This window comes from Ambystoma mexicanum, chromosome 6p (genome assembly GCF_040938575.1).
Source record: "Ambystoma mexicanum isolate Mex_15411 chromosome 6p, UKY_AmexF1_1, whole genome shotgun sequence".
Lineage (NCBI taxonomy): Eukaryota > Metazoa > Chordata > Amphibia > Caudata > Ambystomatidae > Ambystoma > Ambystoma mexicanum.
Genome location: NC_090935.1, coordinates 944,153,658 through 944,173,945, shown reverse-complemented (window position 1 = coordinate 944,173,945; position 20,288 = coordinate 944,153,658). Strand labels below are relative to the sequence as shown.

The 20,288-nt window shown below is 51.4% G+C and overlaps 1 protein-coding gene across 1 annotated transcript in view; it reads right to left on the bottom strand.

The window, feature by feature from the left end:
- The window catches only part of HSD17B4 (hydroxysteroid 17-beta dehydrogenase 4), a 1,724,715-nt gene that overhangs the window by 1,334,455 nt on the left and 369,972 nt on the right, over positions 1 to 20,288 (bottom strand). Inside the window, exon 6 of the mRNA XM_069625564.1 lies at positions 6,812 to 6,858. Coding sequence (XP_069481665.1) covers positions 6,812 to 6,858 — 47 coding nt within the window. The remainder of the gene's footprint in view (positions 1 to 6,811; positions 6,859 to 20,288) is intronic.

Genomic DNA, 20,288 nt, shown 5'->3' with positions numbered 1-20,288 from the left:
GTAAGCAGTAAACCCAATTGGTAGCAGTCTGCACCACCCAGATTTACCTGGTAGCTGTGACTGAGCAGTCAGACCTCTCTCAAAAAGAGTTAGGCAGTATACAGAGGATACACAATAGGGCTAAAAACACAGTAGAACAAGCAAACACTGACCAGGGCTTTGTATCAAAAGTATATAATTATTTAACACACACTTCAGAAAATACACTAGCACTTTTAATCAAAGCAAGTTCAAAACACAATCAGAAAAGTATACACACCTCCCTTAAGAATTATTAGACAAGTCTAAGTCAAAACACCACTTTTTGTCAAAACAGAGGTGAGCGCGTAACTTAGATGGCACTCCAATAATTAAATAAAAGGGAGAGAAAAAGGCAGGTCATAAAGATAAAACAAGTCTCAACACTTAAGAGACACAAACAAGTTAGTGATGGCAGAGTCTACTGTAGAGCCAAAGTTCATAGGCCAGGCCCACTTTAAATGGAGCAAGGTGAAATGTGCCCAAGATCACACAGTTGCGAAATGCATTCAAGTCTTTGTAGAAATGTTCAAAAGAGGTTGGGGCGGTTCAAACGATAAAGTTAGAAGGTCTGGGGGCCAATCCAGTTGGAAAGCCAAGGATTTAAGGGTCACCTTGAGCAAACCGAAGAAAGGGAGGCCAGGTGGAACACAGTACCTTTAAAGTTGAGGAAGCTCCAGTGGTGGCAGTTGTTCCTGGCAGCTGGTGCAGTTCATGGTTTCGACCAGGGGAAGAGAGGATCTCGTCAAGGAGGAAACTTGGAGTCGTTGCACTGCCCAAGGAAGAAACCAGCCGCGGAGTTCGTCGGTTAAAAAGTGCGCTCCTGGTATTCGCGGTCACAGTGGTGAAGCTTGGCTATCCGGCCGCCGGGGTGCTTGGCACGGGCGATTCGACCAAGAGTCGTCCTGGAAGGCGAAATGGCGAACTGGTTGATCCCACCAGCTCAGAGGAAGAAGACTCTCAGCAGAAGATCTTCTCTTGTTGTCAGGAAAGTGGTGAGATCGTTGCAGCAGGGCTCCCCCGGTGGTGTCGTCGTTGCGGATGGCTCAGCTTCTCCCCTCTTCGGATTTCTTAGGTCCTGTGGCGACTTCTCAAGTTCCAGTCCCAAAAGCCCTGCTTTTATGCAGAAAAACCCCCATTCAACAGCCTAGCTGTCACTCAAACATGGTAGGTGGTGAGCCGGGCAGCTCACCACTGGCCCAACCAGAACAGAGTGCGACTTGGGTTGCTAAGGCAATGCAGTCCAGGGTGCCAATTCCCCCACCCACACATCCTTTGGAACCCAGACAGAGTGGCACCAGTTGGAGGGCTTCTGTGGAGATGCCCGCCAAAAAGTGGAACAAAGGGCCCGACCTAAGTTGGAGTTACAGAGACTTACACAAACGCCATTTTAGAAAAGAGTTCAGGCAAAAAAGCCCCAACCGTGAATTTAATATTAAATAAATAAACCAGCGGTATCTTTAACATTGCACCAAAAAGTGGTGCGTTTAAAATCAATGGGAATATCACATAGGAAATATTCTGGTGGAATATTTTGCGTGGTAACCACTGCCACCAGCCAGAAACTCGACAAGGGGGGACTGGACAGTGCCCCCTTGGAAACAGACCGAGGGGCAATCGAATTAACCTCTTCCAGTACTTTCACAATATGATGGTTTGTACTGGTTCTGTTGATAATTTTGGACTAGAAAAGTCAATGGTGACTTTACATGCCCTGGGAGACAGTAATTAGTCCCAGGGTATGGAGTCTATGTTTGGGGGTCACTATGACACCCCTGTGTTACTGCACTGAGGGTGCTGTGTAACACACACACAAAAACAGATGATACCCTATGGAGTAAAAAACATAGCCCGTAAGCACACAAAGAGTCAAAGACATACCTCAAATCATGCCTAAGAGTGGGAGGAAAAGAGTCTCACTCTTAGCAGGAGAAAAAAAACAAACCCCAAAAATCCAGCAAAGCTGCTGGGGGACTCACTAGGTTTGGGAAATTAGCCTTATAAGAGAATTCTCCCTAACACTCCCCGATAACCAGAGTACATGTTTTAACGGTCCATGATGGTCTCGGGTCTTCCCAGGCACCTGCGGTCTGCTGTGGGGCTTCCCTGAACTTCGTGGTCATGCGGTGGCTTCGTAGTCGAAATCTTCCGCTGGGGAATGCACCGCTTTGCTCTTGCATTTTGCTGCAATGCCAGGAGTTTCTCCTCCCAGGTTTGTGAAACGGTCCTTCTGCTCGGGGCCAGCTCAGTTTCTGCTTGCCCCTGCCTCGGCATCTCGGTCAGCATTCTTCCTTCTCTCGGGTCTCCGCTTGCGCTCGCGGTTCCTCCAGGGACGGCTCAACGCCATTCCCAGTCCTTCCTCGATTTTTATACTCCATTCTTCTGATTGCCGAGATTGACTAGACCGCGCTGTTTAGACTTCCGCTGTATTCTGTATTACTGCACGCCTCTTCTTTGTCTCACTTTCACATGGGTAGTCAGTGTTCTCCCTCGTCTCGGTGTAAGGTAAGGAATTGGTATTGTCCACTTACAATAATACATATGATGGAGGGACTCAGTTGCCCTGAATAGGGAATGGTGCAAAGGGGTAAGGGAGTGATTACTGGGGTATTTACATACCGCGTTCTCCCTGTAGCATCATCCCTCGTCCCATTAGGGATTTCCCCATCCATGTGATTGGCCCATTATGTACCACCCCCAAGGGCACTCTTGGACTGTGGCCACACCGCCCTGGCCACATAGGAGGGGTCCTCCCCTATGGGAGAAGGGACGAGAACCAAAAACTCATCACAACACATGGACATCAATTTGCACTTTGCAGTGCTGAAAAATGCAAGCAGAGGTAAAGAGGATACACTGATCTCAAATCTAGGTAAAAGTCAACATATCCCTTGTGTGATGATACTCCAGATGGAGTCACTTCTCCCCAGAGGGGAGCCCCTTTACCTGAGGCTAGGGGGTTGCGGCCGCTAACCAAGAGTCCCCCGAGAGGTGGTAACATGCGGGAGAAACTCACAGGGAGGAACGCCCCTCCTGGGGATCAGGACGACCAACTAGGGTACAGGCCCTATAGTCACAACCCCAGTGTACTTTTGAAAGTACTGGGAAGAAGAAGGTGATAAATAACATGAACCTTTTTCTCATGCAGAGAGGCATGAAGAGGGAGCCTTGGATCTGAGAACAGCCTTCTAGCCTTCCACGGGGAAATTGACATTAGCAGAATTTAAAAACCAAAGAAAAACCAAGGAAGGCCTCAGCACGTTGTCGAGCCAGCCCCGGACCGGCAGCAGTAAAGGACACTGTCGGGCGCGGTAACAGAGAAACGGCAAAGACCGGAGAGCAGAAACCACCAGCGGGAAGCAGAAGGCTGCTCTCCAGGTCCTGACGTCTGTTGGTCCTATTGTATTGTAATCTAGAGGTATTTGAAGCACGTGAGCTTAAGGCCAGAGGCATCTAGACGCTAATAAAAGATAGGGTGAGGACTGATCAAAAGGCAGGGTCAGAACAGGTATGTTTTCCGGCTCTTGCAGAATTGAAGATACTGCGAGATGTCACAGAAGTATTTAGGCAAAGAGTTCCACAGAGTTGGAGCCAGCACTGAAAACGATCTCCCCCCTACACAAGCCCTACAGAAACTTGTAACACATAGCAAAGTTTCGGAAGAGGACCAGAGAGTTCTAGTGGGCTTGCAACGGGTCAGCTTAGACGCTAGAAACTCAGCACCCGAGTTGTGAATAGCACTGTGTACTAAACACAGTCTTAAACTTAATCCAGCTCTTCATTGGGAGCCAGTGCAGATGACAAAGCAGTTCCTTAGAATGTGCGAGTCTAGGGGTTCCAAGAGCTTGCCGGGCGTCTGAGTTTTGTAAAATTTGCAACCGGCTTATCCTACAGACCTGAAGCGATGCAGTGGTACAAACCCCAGGTGGAGTTAGACCAATGCGGTGCCCAAATCGTACCAATACTGCAAGGAGCCAAACCTGAAACCAACAACTGCAGGAAGCAGACGACGACAGAGAGCGCACTTACGAAAGACTCCAGTCCCACGAAAATACACTACCATATGCCAGAAGGTAATGGAAACTAGGAGCAGGCAGATAGGTACGGACAAGAGGAGTCAATGAGGGTCGCCAAAGGCCCCCGTGAGGGTCGAGGGGCCAAGGAGGGCTTGGGACCCTGTGAGACTTTGAGAACTCCAAGCACAGGCCCGGAGAGGGGCTAAGGAGTGTCTGGGACTCCATCAAAACTGCAGAGTGCATCCGAGGTGGACTTCCTCGGTACAGTGAAATGGTTGGAAAGCATTTAAGGCTTGGGACCCTGTGTAGTTCAGCAAAGTGAACGTTCGAGGAAACCTTCCTCCTCGTCTCACTGGAGAGACTTAGGTAATGGGTGCAATTGGAACAATACAAGAATTCACAAAGAGAGACATAGCATCTCAGTACTGACCGTTGTGGCAAACCAGAAAATGGACTTAGACTAATCAATGACATGGTAGTGGGATGTTTTATAACAAAATACAACACCTTTTTAGACCTACCGCTATAAGGGAGGTTTCCTGCCCATCAAAACTAAAAGTAATGGTGCCCATAAAATGTTCCACATGAAATAGTACATAGTCCAAACCCCTATTATCTATCTGGTCCGACCGCTTAGAAAAAGTAACAAAAGAAGGAGACCGGAGCATCACTCTCCAAACGAAGAAATTAAAAGTTCAAGTCCTGGATCTTCTCCAAAAGACGTTTTAAAAGTATGTCAATGTTCAATAACACTGTTCACAACACCTCTGCAGGTTCTGGATATCAAATGTTAATATCTTCAATATAGTTTCCTCTTCCTCAGGAAAAATAAGTTTCTTTTCATACAATTTTTCTTAATTGAATTTTTCTAAAAAGATGTTTGAAACCCTCTAGGTTCTCTTTCTCTACCTTTCTCTTTATAAAACATTGCGGATCTCTGACTCGCCAAAGTCCTCTGGCCTGCTAACAGGATTACTTTCTCTCAGTCTCAGTTGGGCTTTAGCCAGTTCTGGTTTTCTCAGTTGTCACAACCCCAGAGGCTATCCCTACCTCGAAAGTTAAAGTCTCTTAATTTCTCAGGGCACTCCGAAGCCCTATGGCCTTCAGATATCCTTGTTTTCTCTCTGCCCGGGTTTATCAGGCTCACTTAACCTTGTTGGCTTCCCCATCCTACATTATTAATCTGCATGCCTCTCAATTGCGTTCTCTCCTCGGGAGCGTTCAATTTCCTTCTGTTGCTCGTCTCAGCAACAAATGCACTTCTCGTGCGGAGTTCAGGGATCCATGCACCCCTCTGCAGACTAGTCTGAGCATCAGTTTCCTTGTGGTCGCACAACCAGACGAGACCGCTGTTTTCCAGTCTCTTTCTCTTTCCCGACCTTGGCTTTTTGGTCAGTTAGGACACCAGCCTTCTAGTGTCCAGCTAGCCATTTGTTCGCTTTTCACTCTACCGCTGGCTCTGCGGTATAGAGTGGCCCCCTCCAGGAAGTCTTCGCATATGAGGCTTGCCTCTATGTACGAGACTCTCCTCCCTACGTAGGAGTTTCATCTAGATTCAAAGTTCCTCTTGGTTTTATATACGTCATCAGAAACAAAAGGGGTGTCATTCTTCTTTGAGTGTGGAATTCAGGTGAGATCCAGCATCACCTGAAGGCAAAGAGACAGAAGACTTTTACGGTTAGGTGGAGTCATAACAGAAGCAACAACAGTCTTTCTAATTCTCATGTAGGCAGACAATGTATTCCAGACTGGCAGTTCCTTATCCGAGGAGGGTCACTCCCAGCGAGGTCCCACTTGCCCAAACTCCAAGGAAGCGTTTGCCCGAGCGGGTTCCCCTCCCTAGCCTCAAACAGGGTGGCTCCCCCTAGGGGAGAAGAGACAAATTCCTTGGATTCGTCACACACTCTTAGGGACTAGACAGTTTCCCCATAAGAATGAGTAAAACAGGCAAGGGAAGTAAAGTACAAGGCTTTCCTTACCTCCAAAAAGTCAGGACAGGGTTCAGAAACAAGCAAAAACAAAGGGTATCCCATAGAAAGCTATGGAGGCAAAGGAGAACATCTTCCCCAACAAGCACTAACCAATGGTTATGGAAGCATGGGTTAGGGAGGAGGGTCTAATCCAGATGAGGGAGAGCGGGATGGCCTTAGGCCTCACGAACAAAAACTCTTTAACTACTTGGAGTCATGTCTGTGTCATCCGTTACACTCGGTTTCAGAAGACAAATCATTAACCCCAATGTGCTGATGCCAAGGGAAGCTATTTACATGCCTTAATAAGGAAAGGAAAGGAGAACCAACTAAAGAACAGCCAGTCTGCACATCATGGTTTCCAGACTATAGTAGAGTGAGATTAGAATAAGGCATAGCGTAAACAAGCTGGCGTGCTCCATTGGGATCCCCAACATTTGCGCAGGCATGAAAATGCATGCTGGCGCACATGCTGGAGCATTTGTAAGGCGGAGAGGGAGGGAGGCGGTGCAAACGCAAGTTGCGTTCCACCCATCCTCTCTGCCATACAAATGAATGAAAAAGAGCCTTGGTGTAAGAAAAATGGCCAAAAGACTTACGCAAGGCTTGTACGCATTTTCCTTACGTTATGGCTCATTCAACATAAGCCCCGTAATGTTCTTTCATTTTCATTCTTCAACTTATTACTGATTATGCCCACAAGATATCAGTAAAACTTAAATGTGAAAATGCTACGCAGCAAAAGCAGATTTAAGTTTTAAAATACATAAATTCGGTGCGTTCAAAACATAATTAGCAACAGCTCACCCCAGTCTGCGTCACTTATCCTTGCGAACGAACGATCTCTCAAAATCCTGCAAAAAAAATAAAAAAACAAAAAAAATGAGAAAATGCCACATATGAAAACTTAATTGGTACTAGGAAACACCTATTCCTTAACACAAGTTTAACACCCACTTCAGGATGAGTAGAACGTATTTTCAACATATAGTGACACAATCATGGTTGCGTTGCACGGTGCATTCTTCAATGCTAATAAGCGAATACAGTTCAAAAGTGATTATCATGTCAAATTGAAAAACGAACCTCTGTTGCTTTTGCCTCTCTGATTTTCAGTTTCCTGACACGTTATGTTCAGATGGCGCAAAGTGTAGGAATGCGTGGTTGTAAACATGCTCCTGCTCCCTAATTTGTCAATGACCAATCAAGGTACCCCCACCCCTCGCTTCCCATTACTTTTTTTAAAACGCTCCATAGCTAAAATAGTTCAACCTCTAATGGATGTTAGAACTCCTCCAATGAATTGACACCCAGTAAGACTTAAGGCGCCACATTTAAGGCAGAGAATGCCAGGCACTAAACATCAGGCTATTAATGGCCACTCAGCCGTGAAAACGTGGTCAAACATACTGCACTTCACAGCATACAATGACATCTTTTTACCATCGCCAAAACCTTGCTCTCGCAAGTATGACAGAGGGGCAGCAATGATTTCTCCCAGGGCAGCACAATGTGTTGTCATCTCTTCACGGAATTTTGCCTCCTAACAGATCACCAGAGGAAACAGCGTGGCTGGACGACTTTCACACACTGGTGTAAAACCGCAAATCACACTACAATAAAACAGGCTTTCTGGGTGGTTTTAATATGTGGGTGGATACAAAGACAATCGGCAAACCCGTCAGGTCTTAACATTCTCATCAGTGGGCGGGCTCCTACGACAAAAAGTCTAGCTTCCGCTTTGTCATAGCCTACTATGTCACAATTGACCCGATGCTCATTGCATAATGCGGTTCAAATAATTTCGCTGTTCAGAGCTTCATCCTGCCACCACTTACGGGCTTGGCAGGACTGCTTTCTTGCACGTACGGGTATGCCCTGCATAGGGGAAGCTAGTTTGTCCCGTTTCTCGTATGCTGGTGACTTTGAACAAAAAGCTTTGCCGGGGGAGCCCGTACGCAATTCCATGCTGAATTCATACGTGTAAAACTAAAAGGCGGACCAGCCCGACTCTAGGCACTCTAAAATCTTGCATAATAGCCTAACCAAGGTTTCACTGCAGAATAGCCCCTGAAATAGCATTATTTGAAAGGGAAACAGCAGAAGGAACAAGTTACTTACCTGTAACTGTTGTTCTCCAGCATGGGTCTGGCATGGATTCACATGCTCATGAATATTCCCGTCGTCAGGCTGGGAATCCTCGGTAAAGAAAAAACCAGTATCAGTTTCGTTTCTGATCTGTCTTTCGTAGTAATAACCAATCACTGGTCTCTGCGTCATACTGACCACAGCCAATGACTGCCCTCTACCTAAGCCCCGCCTCTGGCAGCCATCTTCAGATTTGGAAGCACGTGAAGTGGCAGTATGACCAAGTGAAGAGCCGCAGAGGGGTAGGCGGGAGGGTTCGCATGTGAATCCATGCCAGACCCATGCTGGAGAACAACAGTTACAGGTAAGTAACTTGTTCCTTCTCCAGCATGGGGTCTGGCATGGATTCACATGCTCATGAATAAAGAATACATAGCAGTACACACATGCACAACCACGGGAGGTGGCAAAGGCTCAACATTAAGCAGTACATCAAACTCAACATTAAGCATCTTACCTCCTCACCAGGCTCACCTCAGGCGAACAGGTTGCGCAGCACTGCTTGGCCGACCCTGGACTCCTCCCTGGAATCCCGGTCGACGCAGTAGAATTTCGTGAAGGTGTGCGTCGACCTCCACGTAGCAGCCCTGCATATGTCCAGCAGGGGCACACCAGATAGGAACGCCGTGGTAGCTGCGATCGCTCTGGTGGAATGGGCTCTCGGACGGCCAGGCAGCGGTCGGTTTGCCAACCGGTGACAGTACATGATACAGCCGGAGAGCCATCTGGAAATGGAAGCCTTCGAGAGAGCCTTCCCCTGATTGACAAGTCCAAAGTTCACAAAGAGTTGTGACGTCTTCCGAAAACACTTTGTGCGGTCCACGTAGAACTTCAGCGCTCTAGCCACATCCAGCGAGTGCAAAGTCCTCTCAGCCGGCGACGAAGGCGACGGGAAGAACACAGGCAACACCAAGGGTTCGTTGAGATGGAAGTCCGACGGTACCTTGGGCATGAAGGAGGGGTGCGTCCTGAGCACTACCCTCGTGTCGTGAAAAGTCAAGTACGGGGCCTTGCAGGAAAGGGCCTGGATCTCTCCCACTCGTCGTGCGGAGGTGATGGCCACAAGAAACGCAGTTTTCCACGACAGAAATTTCAACGGAGCCGAGTGCAGAGGCTCGAACGGAGGTCCCATGAGCTTGGTCAGCAGCACGTTGAGCTCCCACGCCGGGGCCGGAGCCTTCACCGGCGGGAACGATCTGAACAGTCCCTTCATGAACTCTTTCACCAGACGATGAGACCACAAGGACGTCCGCCCCGTGGTTCTGGTGTATCGGGAGATCGCAGCAAGATGAATCTTGATGGACGCGTGTGCCAGTCCAGCTTTGGCCAGCGTCAGCAGGTACGGCAGTACTTGGGGAGCCGTAATCCGTAGAGGGTTAATCTTCTGTGCGTGGCACCAGACAGAGAACCTCTTCCATTTGTGTCCGTAGCATTTAAGAGTCGAGGACGCCCTGGCCTTTGCAAGAACCTCTCTGCAGTCGGCCGGTATGTCGTATCCTCCAAACTCTAGCGCTGCAGGAGCCAGGCCTGCAAGTTCAGCGATTTCGGGTCGTGGTGGAGGATGGCGCCTCCTTTCCCTGGAGAGTAGATCCGCGTCCACCGGCAGCTTGATCGGCGGGGACGCTGACAAGTCCAGAAGGTCCGGGAACCATATCTGCCTCGGCCACGCAGGTGCGACGAGGATCATCCTGCACCGTGACCTCTTGAGCTGGTTGACGAGCCGGATTAGCAGTGGCAAAGGAGGGAACGCGTAGGGAACAGGCCCTCCCAGGGGAACGAGAAAGCATCGCCCATGCTCCTCGCCTGGGGAAACCTGCTGGCAAACCTCCGGCACTTGGAGTTCGTCGCCGTCGCGAACAGGTCGATCTGGGGTGTGCCCCACCGTCGGAAGAGGCGATCCACTAGATCCTGCCGTAGCTCCCACTCGTGGCACGAGCGCAGCTCCCTGCTGAGTGAGTCGGCGATGGTGTTTTTTATCCCTGCCAGATGAAACGGCACCAGAAATATCCTTTGGGCGACGGCCCAATGCCACAGGTCCTGCGCCTCCTTGGACAGGTGGTGTTGTCGGTGAAGATCCTCACCACCTTGCCCTTGAGGGACGGAAGGAAGGACCTGAGGGCCCAAAACACTGCACGGAGCTCCAGGACGTTGATATGTAGGGATTTCTCCGTCGGGAGCCAAAGGCCTCTTGCGTGCAGATTTTCGGTGTGCGCTCCCCACCCTTCCAGGGAGGCATCCGTGGTCACTGTCTCCTGGTGGGCTGGGGTCTGGAAGTCCATGCCTGCCGTCATATGCGCGCGGGTGCCCCACCACCGGATCGCTCGTCGGAAACTCTCGTCGAGTGTGATCCTTTCCTCGAAGCTGCCCGTCGTTTGGATCCAGCGCGCGTCCAGGAACTCCTGCAACGGGCGCATCCGGAGCCTGCACATGGGAATGAGGTAGATGCATGAAGACATCATTCCGAGGAGGGACTTGATGGACCTCACCTTGGCCGCGTCGGCCACCAACATCCGCTGCACCTTGCCCAGGATGGTCCTGGTCCTCTCCTCCGACGGGGAGGCCAAAAGGGACACTGTGTTGAGCCTCGCTCCCAGAAACAGAGCGTCTTGCGCGGGTACCAGGTGGGATTTGGCGTAGTTCACGGAGAATCCCAGGTCCGTGAGAAGTTGGACGGTCCTTGCCGTGTGAACCACGGCGAGCTCCCTCGTCCTGGCTCGGATGAGCCAGTCATCCAGGTAGGGGTAGACGTGGACCCCCTCGCGGCGCAGCTGCGCCGCCACCGGTGCGAGGCACTTGGTGAATACCCTGGGAGCCGACCGTAGTCCGAAGGGGAGGGCTTTGAACTGGTAATGACGCCCTTGGACCACAAACGTGAGGAATTTTTGGTGCCCCTTTAGGATGGGAATATGGAAGTAGGCATCCTCCAAATCCAACGACGACAGGAAGTCTCCTTCGTCCAGCTGACCCAGGACGTGCTGGAGGGTGACCATCCGGAACTTCTGCGCCTTGATGAACTTGTTCAGACGTCGCAGGTCCAGGATGGGGTGCCATCCCCCCGTCTTCTTCTTCACGAGGAAGTATCTCGAGTAAACTCCGGAGCCCCGAAGCCTCTTTGGGACGAGTTCGATGGCGCCCTTCCTGAGCATCGCCTTTACCTCCAGGAGAAGTTGAGGGACGTGAAGTTCTTTCCTGGCCACGGGGGGGACGCGCGGACACCTTCTTTGAAACTCGAGCGCGTGGCCCCGGGCCAAGGCGTCCAGCACCCAACGGTCGGTGGAGATGGACTCCCACACGCTGACGAAGCTCGCCAGCCGGCCTCCCACCGGGGTGCTTCGGTGGGGGCCCGACCCCACGGCCGGTTCAATCCTGCTTCGACGAGGCTTTGCCGCCTTGACCTCCTTGGCGACGACGGCGGGGTCCGCTAGACTTGCCTCGTCCTCTGTAGGCCTCCTGAGACGACGAGCGGGCCGCTTGACGGTAGGTGGAGAAACCGCCGCCGGAACCTTTGGAGGCGCCCTTGCCTCCGCTGCTCCGAAAGGGCGTCCGTCGTTGTTGCAGAACTCCAAGGGCCCGGGCCATCTCAGTGTCCTCTTTAATGGCCTGAAGGGAATCGGCCACTGTTTTCCCAAACAGGTTGTTCCCATCGAAGGGCATGTCCAGGACTCTGGTCTCAACGTCTTGACGGAAGTCCGTAGCCTTGAGCCATCCACGCCGCCTAAGGCAAACGCCGTTGCCCAACTGGCGGAACCCAGTGTCGGCGATGTCCGTCGCAACGGTAATGGCGTGGTCCGAAGCCACCTCACCTTCCTGCAGGATCTCCAGGGCCTCTGCCCTCTTGTCGTCCGGCAGGAAGTCCAGCAGGGGAGCCAGTTTGTACCAGAGCTCCCTGTCGTAGCGGGCCACGATAGCCAAGGCGTTGGCCGCTTTAATCGTCGTCGCTGCAGACGAGATGACTCTGCGTCCCATAGCGTCCAATTTCTTTCCCTCGCCGTCCGGTGGGGAAGTCGATGTGGAGGCCGCACCCCCCCCGCTTTCTTCCTGGCCGCCGCGGAGACGACGGAGTCCGGGGTAGGCTGCGCCCGGAGGCACAGGGGGGCCGTGTCCGGGACCCGGTACTTCTTCTCGTACCGGTCTCTTCTAGCTGGCGTCGTGGAAGGGTTCTTGAGGAGGGTGAGGCCCTCATCCCAAATGTCGTCCAATAGAGGCACTGCGAGGACCGTCTTCCTCTTGGCCTCGCGCCGTTGATAAAGGAATCCTTCCTTTTTCTTCTCCTCAGGGCAGAGTTGGAAAAGCTCGGATGCCCTGGCGATCATGGAGTGGAACGATCCAATCTCGTCGGGCGGAGAAGCCCTGGTGGGAGGTGACTACGGCAGATCCTCGTCGTATACCTCGTCGTCCGTACCCGTCGCTGCCGTGTCAGTCCCCGTATCATCCCCTCGGGTGGACGGGGAGGAGGGCTGGACGGGGCGCGACGGCTGAAAAGGAGGTGGAGGGTGGATCCTTCTTTTCTTGGTAGGGGGAACACCAGAAGGTCCCGGTTCTGGGTCCCTCGACGGGAGAGGTTCCTCCGTCGGCAACGGTAGTCTCGTCCTTATCTCTGAGCATAAGGACTGTATAGCCAACAAAATGGCCGCCGAGTTGTCTTGCGGCGCTGGCAGAGGGGAATCCGACGGGCGATCAGGGGCCCCGTCGGTACCCTCGACGATGTCGTTGTCACCTGCGTCGGGATCCATCCCGACGGGCCGGTCTTCTTCCACGCCGAGGCCGTGGCTTAAGACCTCGACCAGCTCCTCCTCCGAGGTTGAAGCCGAATCTACGACGACGCCCTGCCCCCCCTTTTTCTTCCCCACGGGGGATTTCACGGGGGTCCTATCGATGGGCACAAAAGAGGACTCCCTCCGAGGTGGCAGGGAGACTCTGAGCCCCGAAGTCGCCACCACTGGTGTAGCCTCCACAGGCTGAGCCAGGGCCGCCGCGACAGTTTCGATAGAGGGCTTGGCCGGATGGATTAAGGCCTTCACCACCTTAGGTGCGCTCACCGCCTTATCCTTGAGGGGGGGGACACTACCTCGCTCCCCCTCCGCCTTCGAGCTCGACCGGGGCCTCTCCAGGAGCTTCGCCGGGTGCTCGGCCTTCCTCTTACCCGACCCAGAGCGTTGGCTCGTGGTTGATGGTACCGGGGAGGGTGCGCCCTGCCTGGCGCCCGTAGAGCCCGACCGTTCGGCGCTCCCGGTGCCAGCGGACTCGCGGTGCTTGGCCTTATGTTGGACCCCCGTCGCCGGGGCGTCCTCAAAGGTCTTAGAAGACCGCTCGGATTTCTTCCTCTTCTTCTCGCCGGACGGGCTCTTCCCTTCTAACCAGTTGGCGAGACGTTGATGGCGGTCCTTCATGGTCCGCTCCGACATGTTGCCGCAAAACGCACAGTCCTTCTCCACGTGCGTCTTGTCCTCATGTAGGCAGTAAAGACAAAAAGAGTTTTCGTCCTCCTTGAAGACGTTCTGCAGCTGGCATCCAGGGCAGACCCTGAACAGCTTTCCGGGCGTCGAGCTTCCCTTCTCCTGGGCCATGACCGGGCCTGAGAAACTTCTGGAGTCCTCCAAAAGCGTAGCTCGACGAAATCTTCACCCTTGAGGGGCGCAGACGAATCCGACACGGGTCCCCGTTGATCGGATGGAGAGTCGGTGGAACTTGAGGCTCTTTTGACCGAAAAAACGAAGTTTTTGAGAAAAAACGTGAAAAAAATAGCGCTAACGCTCGAGAGCAATAGCACGAGGATCCCAACACATGAACGTGCGGTAAAAATCTGAAGATGGCTGCCAGAGGCGGGGCTTAGGTAGAGGGCAGTCATTGGCTGTGGTCAGTATGACGCAGAGATCAGTGATTGGTTATTACTACGAAAGACAGATCAGAAACAAAACTGATACTGGTTTTTTCTTTACCGAGGATTCCCAGCCTGACGACGGGGAATATTCATGAGCATGTGAATCCATGCCAGACCCCATGCTGGAGAACGAGTGGTTCAATAAAGATCTCGAGGCACATTGCAATCAGTCAGATGGGCTGAGTGGAACTACAAGCCCAAGCAGATAATATCTTCATAACAACACTTAGTAATTAAGCCTAAGTTTCTTATGGCCTAAAACTAAAATAAAATTACAAAGTTATTCATCTTCACTTATATTCTTCCTGATGACCGTTGTATTTCTACCTTTGATTTCTCATCTTCCACAATAACGCCAGGCCCAGCCTAGACTACACTCAGACGTTCACATAGCCACCTGGGGGCATTAAATTGACTCCTTCATTGTGCCTATATGGAATTTATTTAGAACCTGGTGCTGGAAATAACTTCCTGGGTACATATCAATAGCCATCCGTGTCACTTCACTCAGTTCCAGCCAATAGTCTAGTTCCAGCCAATAGTCTGCAGAGGCTAACGGCACAGTAGAGACGGTTTAAGGTACTTTCCTGTAACCATTGTTCTCCAGCATGGATCTGGCATTGATTCACATGCCCGTGAATATCCCCCACCATCAGGCTGGGAATCCTCAGTAAAAGAAAACAGTTTCACTTTAAAACTGTATTTCTTCTCTAAACCAATCACTGTTCTTGAGATCATACTGCCCCCAACCAATGACAGTCCTCTCCATAAGCTCCACCCTTGGTGGCCATCTTCAGATTTAATAAGCATGCAAAATGGCATTATGAACTAGGAAGAGCCACAGAGGGGAAGGAGGGAGGGTTTGCATGTCAATCCATGCCAGACCCAAGCTGGAGAACCATAGTTACAGGTAAGTAACTTTTTTACCCCAAAATCTTTTTATTGAGCTTTGTACACACAAGCTTAAACAAAGCGTATCGAGGCATTTCTTGGAGCTTGCATGGGGTCAAGAAATAAAAAAGAAACAACCAACAACATAAAGGAAAACAGAATTTAGGAACTTGAAATAACAAAAAATGTCTTTGGGGAGGAGATCGAATGAGGCGAGGGCAGGCAGGGAGAATTAGGGGTACCACTTTCGGTTGGTCCGAGGGGGGTGTCCCCACTTTCGGTTGGTCCGAGGGGGGTGTCCCCACCGATGCATGGGTGCAGCTTTGTGCCGGAGTGAGAGACTATTGGGCGAGGAAGGCAGGGGAGTGGGGTGGCCAGTGTCTTAAGGTGAGAGTTTTTCCGCTGTTAGCCACTTCTTGGGCTGGGCGCTTCAGTCTTGGTCCTCCATCCAGCGCAGCGTCGGAGGTTGTCTCGCTACCCCCAGGAATTGTCGCGTGTAGTCCATGAAGGGGGCCACGTCTGGTTGAACTTAAAGATGTTTCCGAATCTAATGGCTGTAATTTTTTCTGCCACCATTATTTCCCAGCACTTAGCCCACCACATTTAGGTGGCGGGGCCTTCAGGGTTTTCCCAGAGTCTGGCGATTGATATCTTCGCGGCCGTTAGGAGGTGAGAGCATAAGTTCGACATACAACCTGTTAGTGGGATTTGACCCTCCCCAGTACATCCTAGGAGGACAATTCCCGGGTCCCAAGCGATCGTGAGGCCAGTTATTGCTTCGATTTGCCCCAAGACCTCCTTCTAGAACTGTGTGGCTTTCAGGCAGGACCAGGGGAGATGAAATAGCAAGCTCCTGTCCGGGCAACCTCTCCAGCACTGTGGGGGGATGGCTGGGTTGTATTTGTTCATGATCTCTGGGGTGCGGTACCATCTGTAGCACACTTTATATGCGCCTTCTTTGTTTGTCGTACATTTTGAGCTTTTGTGCGCTCGGGTCCAGACATGGCTCCACTCCTCTGGCTCAATGGCTCTGCTGATGTCTTCTTCCCACTTTAGCATGTAGGGCTCTTTTTTGGTCGGCTCCGTTCTGTCTAGTAGTTTGTAAAGCGTCGCTATATTCTCCTTTGGGGTGCTCACAGTAAGTGTTCGTTCCAGGGCTGTTAGTTTCCTGCTGCAGTGTTTCTTGGCTTGCCCATCCATTGCCTAAGTTGCGTGCATCGGAATCGCTCTGTCGCTGGCACCTAGAATTTGGCTTTGCAGGCTTCGAAGTTCAACTTGGTGCTGTCCTTGAAGTCGCCCATCTTTCTCAGCCCGCCCTCCTGCCATCTGGCGAAGTTGTTTGGAGTCATGCCGGGAGAGAAGTCCGGGTTGTCCCAGATAGGCGTACGTGGGCCTAATGCACTCCTGCACTTCCATAGGCATGCTGCCTTTTTCCAGCATGTCACCGTGTTCATTGTCGCCGGCAGTGGACCCGCAGCTCGGAAGTGGCCGCAGTCTTTCATGTGTGGTAGCCCCTCAATTGGACCTTTACACCAGTCTTCTTCTATTTTCAGCCATCTGGGCCAGTTAGTGGTTATCCTCCAAGTGAAGGCGTGGGAGAGCTGAGCTGCGAGACAGTACCTAGCCACGTCTGAGACCCCCCCCAGGCCACCCATCGCCGATCCCCAGAGCATAATGCGCCTTGATATACGCACTTTCTTGCCTTGTCAGAGATATTTTAAGATGTCTCCCTGTAGCCTGTGTATAGCTGTCTTATGTAGGGTTATAGGCAGTGCCAGGCAGCAGCAGAGTAGCCTCGGTATTAAATTCGTCTTCAGTGCTTTGATACGGCTGAACCAAGAGATTTCTTGCTTCCGGCAGCGCACTAGATCGCCTCTTAAGTCTTTGAGCAGTGGGGGGGCAGTTTGCTTTTTATATTTGTCCGGGTGTGCTAGGGATCTGGACTCCCAGGTAGCTTATCAGTGATTTAAACCAGGGGATTGGGTATGTTGCATATGCGCCCTGAGCGTGTCCAGGATGTTGATACCCATTGCTGAGGACTTTGCAGCATTTACCGTAAACCCAGAAGCTTCTCTGAACTCCTTCAGCTCCTGCCACAGGGCTGCCCTGGATTCTTCTGCGTGGGATAGCGTTAGCAGTACGTCGTCCGCATATAGGGCTGTCTTGTAAGATTCTCCCTTGAGTTCAAGGCCATGGATGGCTGGGTTGCGTCGAATCCTGCTGGCGAACGGCTCCATGGAGAGCGCGAACATCAGTGGGGAGAACGGGGATCCTTGTCTGGTACCTCTGGAGATGTTGATTTGCCTGACCTGGTCCCATTCAGTTTCAGGTGGGTGTATGGGTGCTGATAATTTTCTACCGCCCATTTTACAAAGTTAGGCCCACATCTGTAGTGGAGGAGGGTCTCTCTTAAGTAGCCCCAATCCAGCATGTCAAACGCCTTGTGCACGTCCAAAGAGAGGACCACCAACTCTGTACCCATTCTGTTTGCCAATTCGATGATTTTGATGGTTCTTCAGGGTCTTGTCCTGGGTGTTCCGGCCAGGGATAAACCCAGTTTGGTCCGAATGGATGAGGTCTGGGAGGATCGGGGCTAATCTTTTTGCTAGGATTTTTGCAAATATCTTGGCGTCATTGTAGTAGCGTGATGGTCTATATGATGAACATTGTACCCGGTCTTTTCCTGGTTTCGGGATAAGGATTGTTACCGAACCTTTCATGGAGGCCGTAGTGGAGCCCGTTTCCAGGAACAAGTTGAATTGATTCGCCAGGTGTGGTGCCAGGATATGGGCAAACTTCTTGTAGAATTGTGTTCCGGGCCGTGTTTTTCAAGGAGCGGATCGTGTCTCCTACCTTTTCTGCTGTGATCGGGCGTTCCAGGGCTTCTATTGATGGGTTAGGTGGTAGTTTCGGAATTGAGTTTAGGAATTGTGGTATGGCCATCGCCTCTGTAGGGGACCCCCTTGTGGTGCTGTGACATTAAGTCGAGCTTCTGTGCCTCTGTGTGGTGCAGTTTCCCAGCCTTATCAGCCATCCATTGGATGTAGTTCCTTGTGTGCAGCTTCTTCAGCTTGTGCGCTAAGAGGCGGTTTGCCTTGTTGCTGTTGAGGTAGTAGAACTGTTTGTTGTAGGTTAGAGCACTGGCTGCAGGGTCAGCATGGTGTATCTCCAGTGCCGATTTCGCTCTTTTTAGTTCTTGTCCGATAGTTTTGTTGGGGCGTTTAAGACTGCTCTCCAGTTTCACCACTTTCTACTCCAGCTTAGATTGCTGCAACTTGTTCAGCTGGCGGAATCTAGCCGTGGCGTCTATCGCCACCCCCCGGATAACTGGTTTCATCGCGTCCCACATGGTAGCCAAAGGGACTTCCTGGGTCAGGTTCTTGGTAAAATAGTTTGTGAGTGCTTCCGCTAGTTCTGCTCTGATAGCTATGTCTGTTAGGATCTGGTCCTGAATTTTCCAATGACTTTGGAAGGGCTTCAGGAATTCTTGTGCACTCAGGCACAGGGTGACTGGCGCATGGTCTGAGATGGTGGTATGCCCAATTTGGACGTTTTCCACACAAGGGGCAAGGGTGTTAGCAGCTAGTACCAAATAGCCTTTGTGGATGTGTGAAAAGAAAGTATAGTCTCTCGCTCCCTGGTTCCGGAATCTCCACATGTCGATGGTTTCCGTTTCTCTCACAAATTCTTTTATTATCAGGGCTTTGGTGAAGTCTTCCCTAGATGGCAGGAGAGTTTTGTCCGCGTTTGGGTCCGGGTATAGGTTAAAGTCGCCCCTTATCAGTAGGTGACCTTTGGCGAATGCAGCGTTAATTGGGAGTAGCTTGCAGAGAAACTGGCCTTGTTCTTTATTGGGACTGTAGATGGCGAATAGTGTGATAGGCAAATCTACCAAGAGGCCCCTTAGGAGCAGGTAGCGCCCTTCCGGGTCCCTTTTTACCGTGACCCGAGTTAGCGGCAGGTTGCCAGACAGTAAGATGGCGACAACTCTTTTCTTTTGATTTGTCGAGGCGAAGTAACATTTTGGGTAGCGTCGGAAGTTTATCCGCTTCTCATCTGGCTCTATGAGGTGGGTTTCCTGAAGGCATACTATGTCGGAACCAAGCTGGCAAAGTCTGTGTTCCACTTCGTTTCGCTTCCTAGGGGCATTTAGACCCTACACATTCCAGGTCGTTATTGTGAGTGTTTTATCTTGGGAATCCATCAGGTGGCTCTATAGCAAAGTGATCTGGAGTCTCCCCTGTGGATGGCATTGTCTCGTCTCATCTGATTTTCTTCTGCTCCCCCCCTTTCTGGTTTTCCACCCCTTCTTCACAGCCCACCCCCCCTCCATCCCTTCCCCCTCCCAAAGAATAACAAACTTCCAGACCAGCCTTCAGCCAACGGGGCAGGCGGCCGTACCAACGCTCCAACTCCGATGGAGGCAACAGTGCCTCTTATTTTTTCCAGTGAAGTAGAATTGGACTGTGGCTCGGGCTGCTCCAGCTTCCGAGGCCTCTTGAGTGCCGATAGGAGTGAGAACTCCTTGGACTCCGCCTGATATTGCGGTGGGAAGAGGTGCCCGCGACAGCAGACACTGCGGACTACGGAGCTTTATGAGCTTTTGCTGTTCCCTATATAATTGTGGGGCCAATCATTTTATGTCAGTCATAAAATTGTAGGAAGCCACGGGGCTCAGTGGAATTAGGTGCCCAGGAGGGAAGAGTTCCTTGCTCAGTTTTTCTTGTTCTTGGCGGGGGGCTGCGGATTCTACGGCGCCTTTCAACTCTGGTCCAGGGATTTGGATTTGAGGGCCTCCTCCGCCCCCCATACTCCTTATGTGTGGATTTATCGGGTTCATCTCGTGCCTCTTCAGGGTTCATGAAGCCCTCTGCTTCTTTTGGGGAGAGGATGTGTCTGGTTTTCCCTTCCCAAGCGAAGGAGAGGGATGTGGGGAAACCCCAGCGGTATGAGACTTTTCTTTCACGGAGCCACTCAGTCATTGGTTTCAGGGATTTTCTCTTTGCTAGGGTGATTGCTGTAAGGTCCTGGTACAGGGATATGGTGGCATCCCGGAAGTGTATGCGGGCTGAACCTCTGGCCTCGTGCATAATCTCTTCTTTGATTTTATAAAAGTGGATCCTAAATAGGACGTCTGGAGGGGAGGCTGTGCTTAGCTTTGCTCTTGTTCGGTGGAACCTGTCAAGTTCTAGCGGGGCTCCGTCCGGCAGGGTTAGGATGAATTGGAAAAGATCATTGACGTAGGCCCCCAGTTCTTCGTCGGGGATGGTGGAGGGGATTCCTCGCATGTGTTTATTATTCCGCCTGGACCTGTTTTCCACATCTTCTTGTTTGATCTCCAGGGCCTCGCATCTGGCTTCGAGT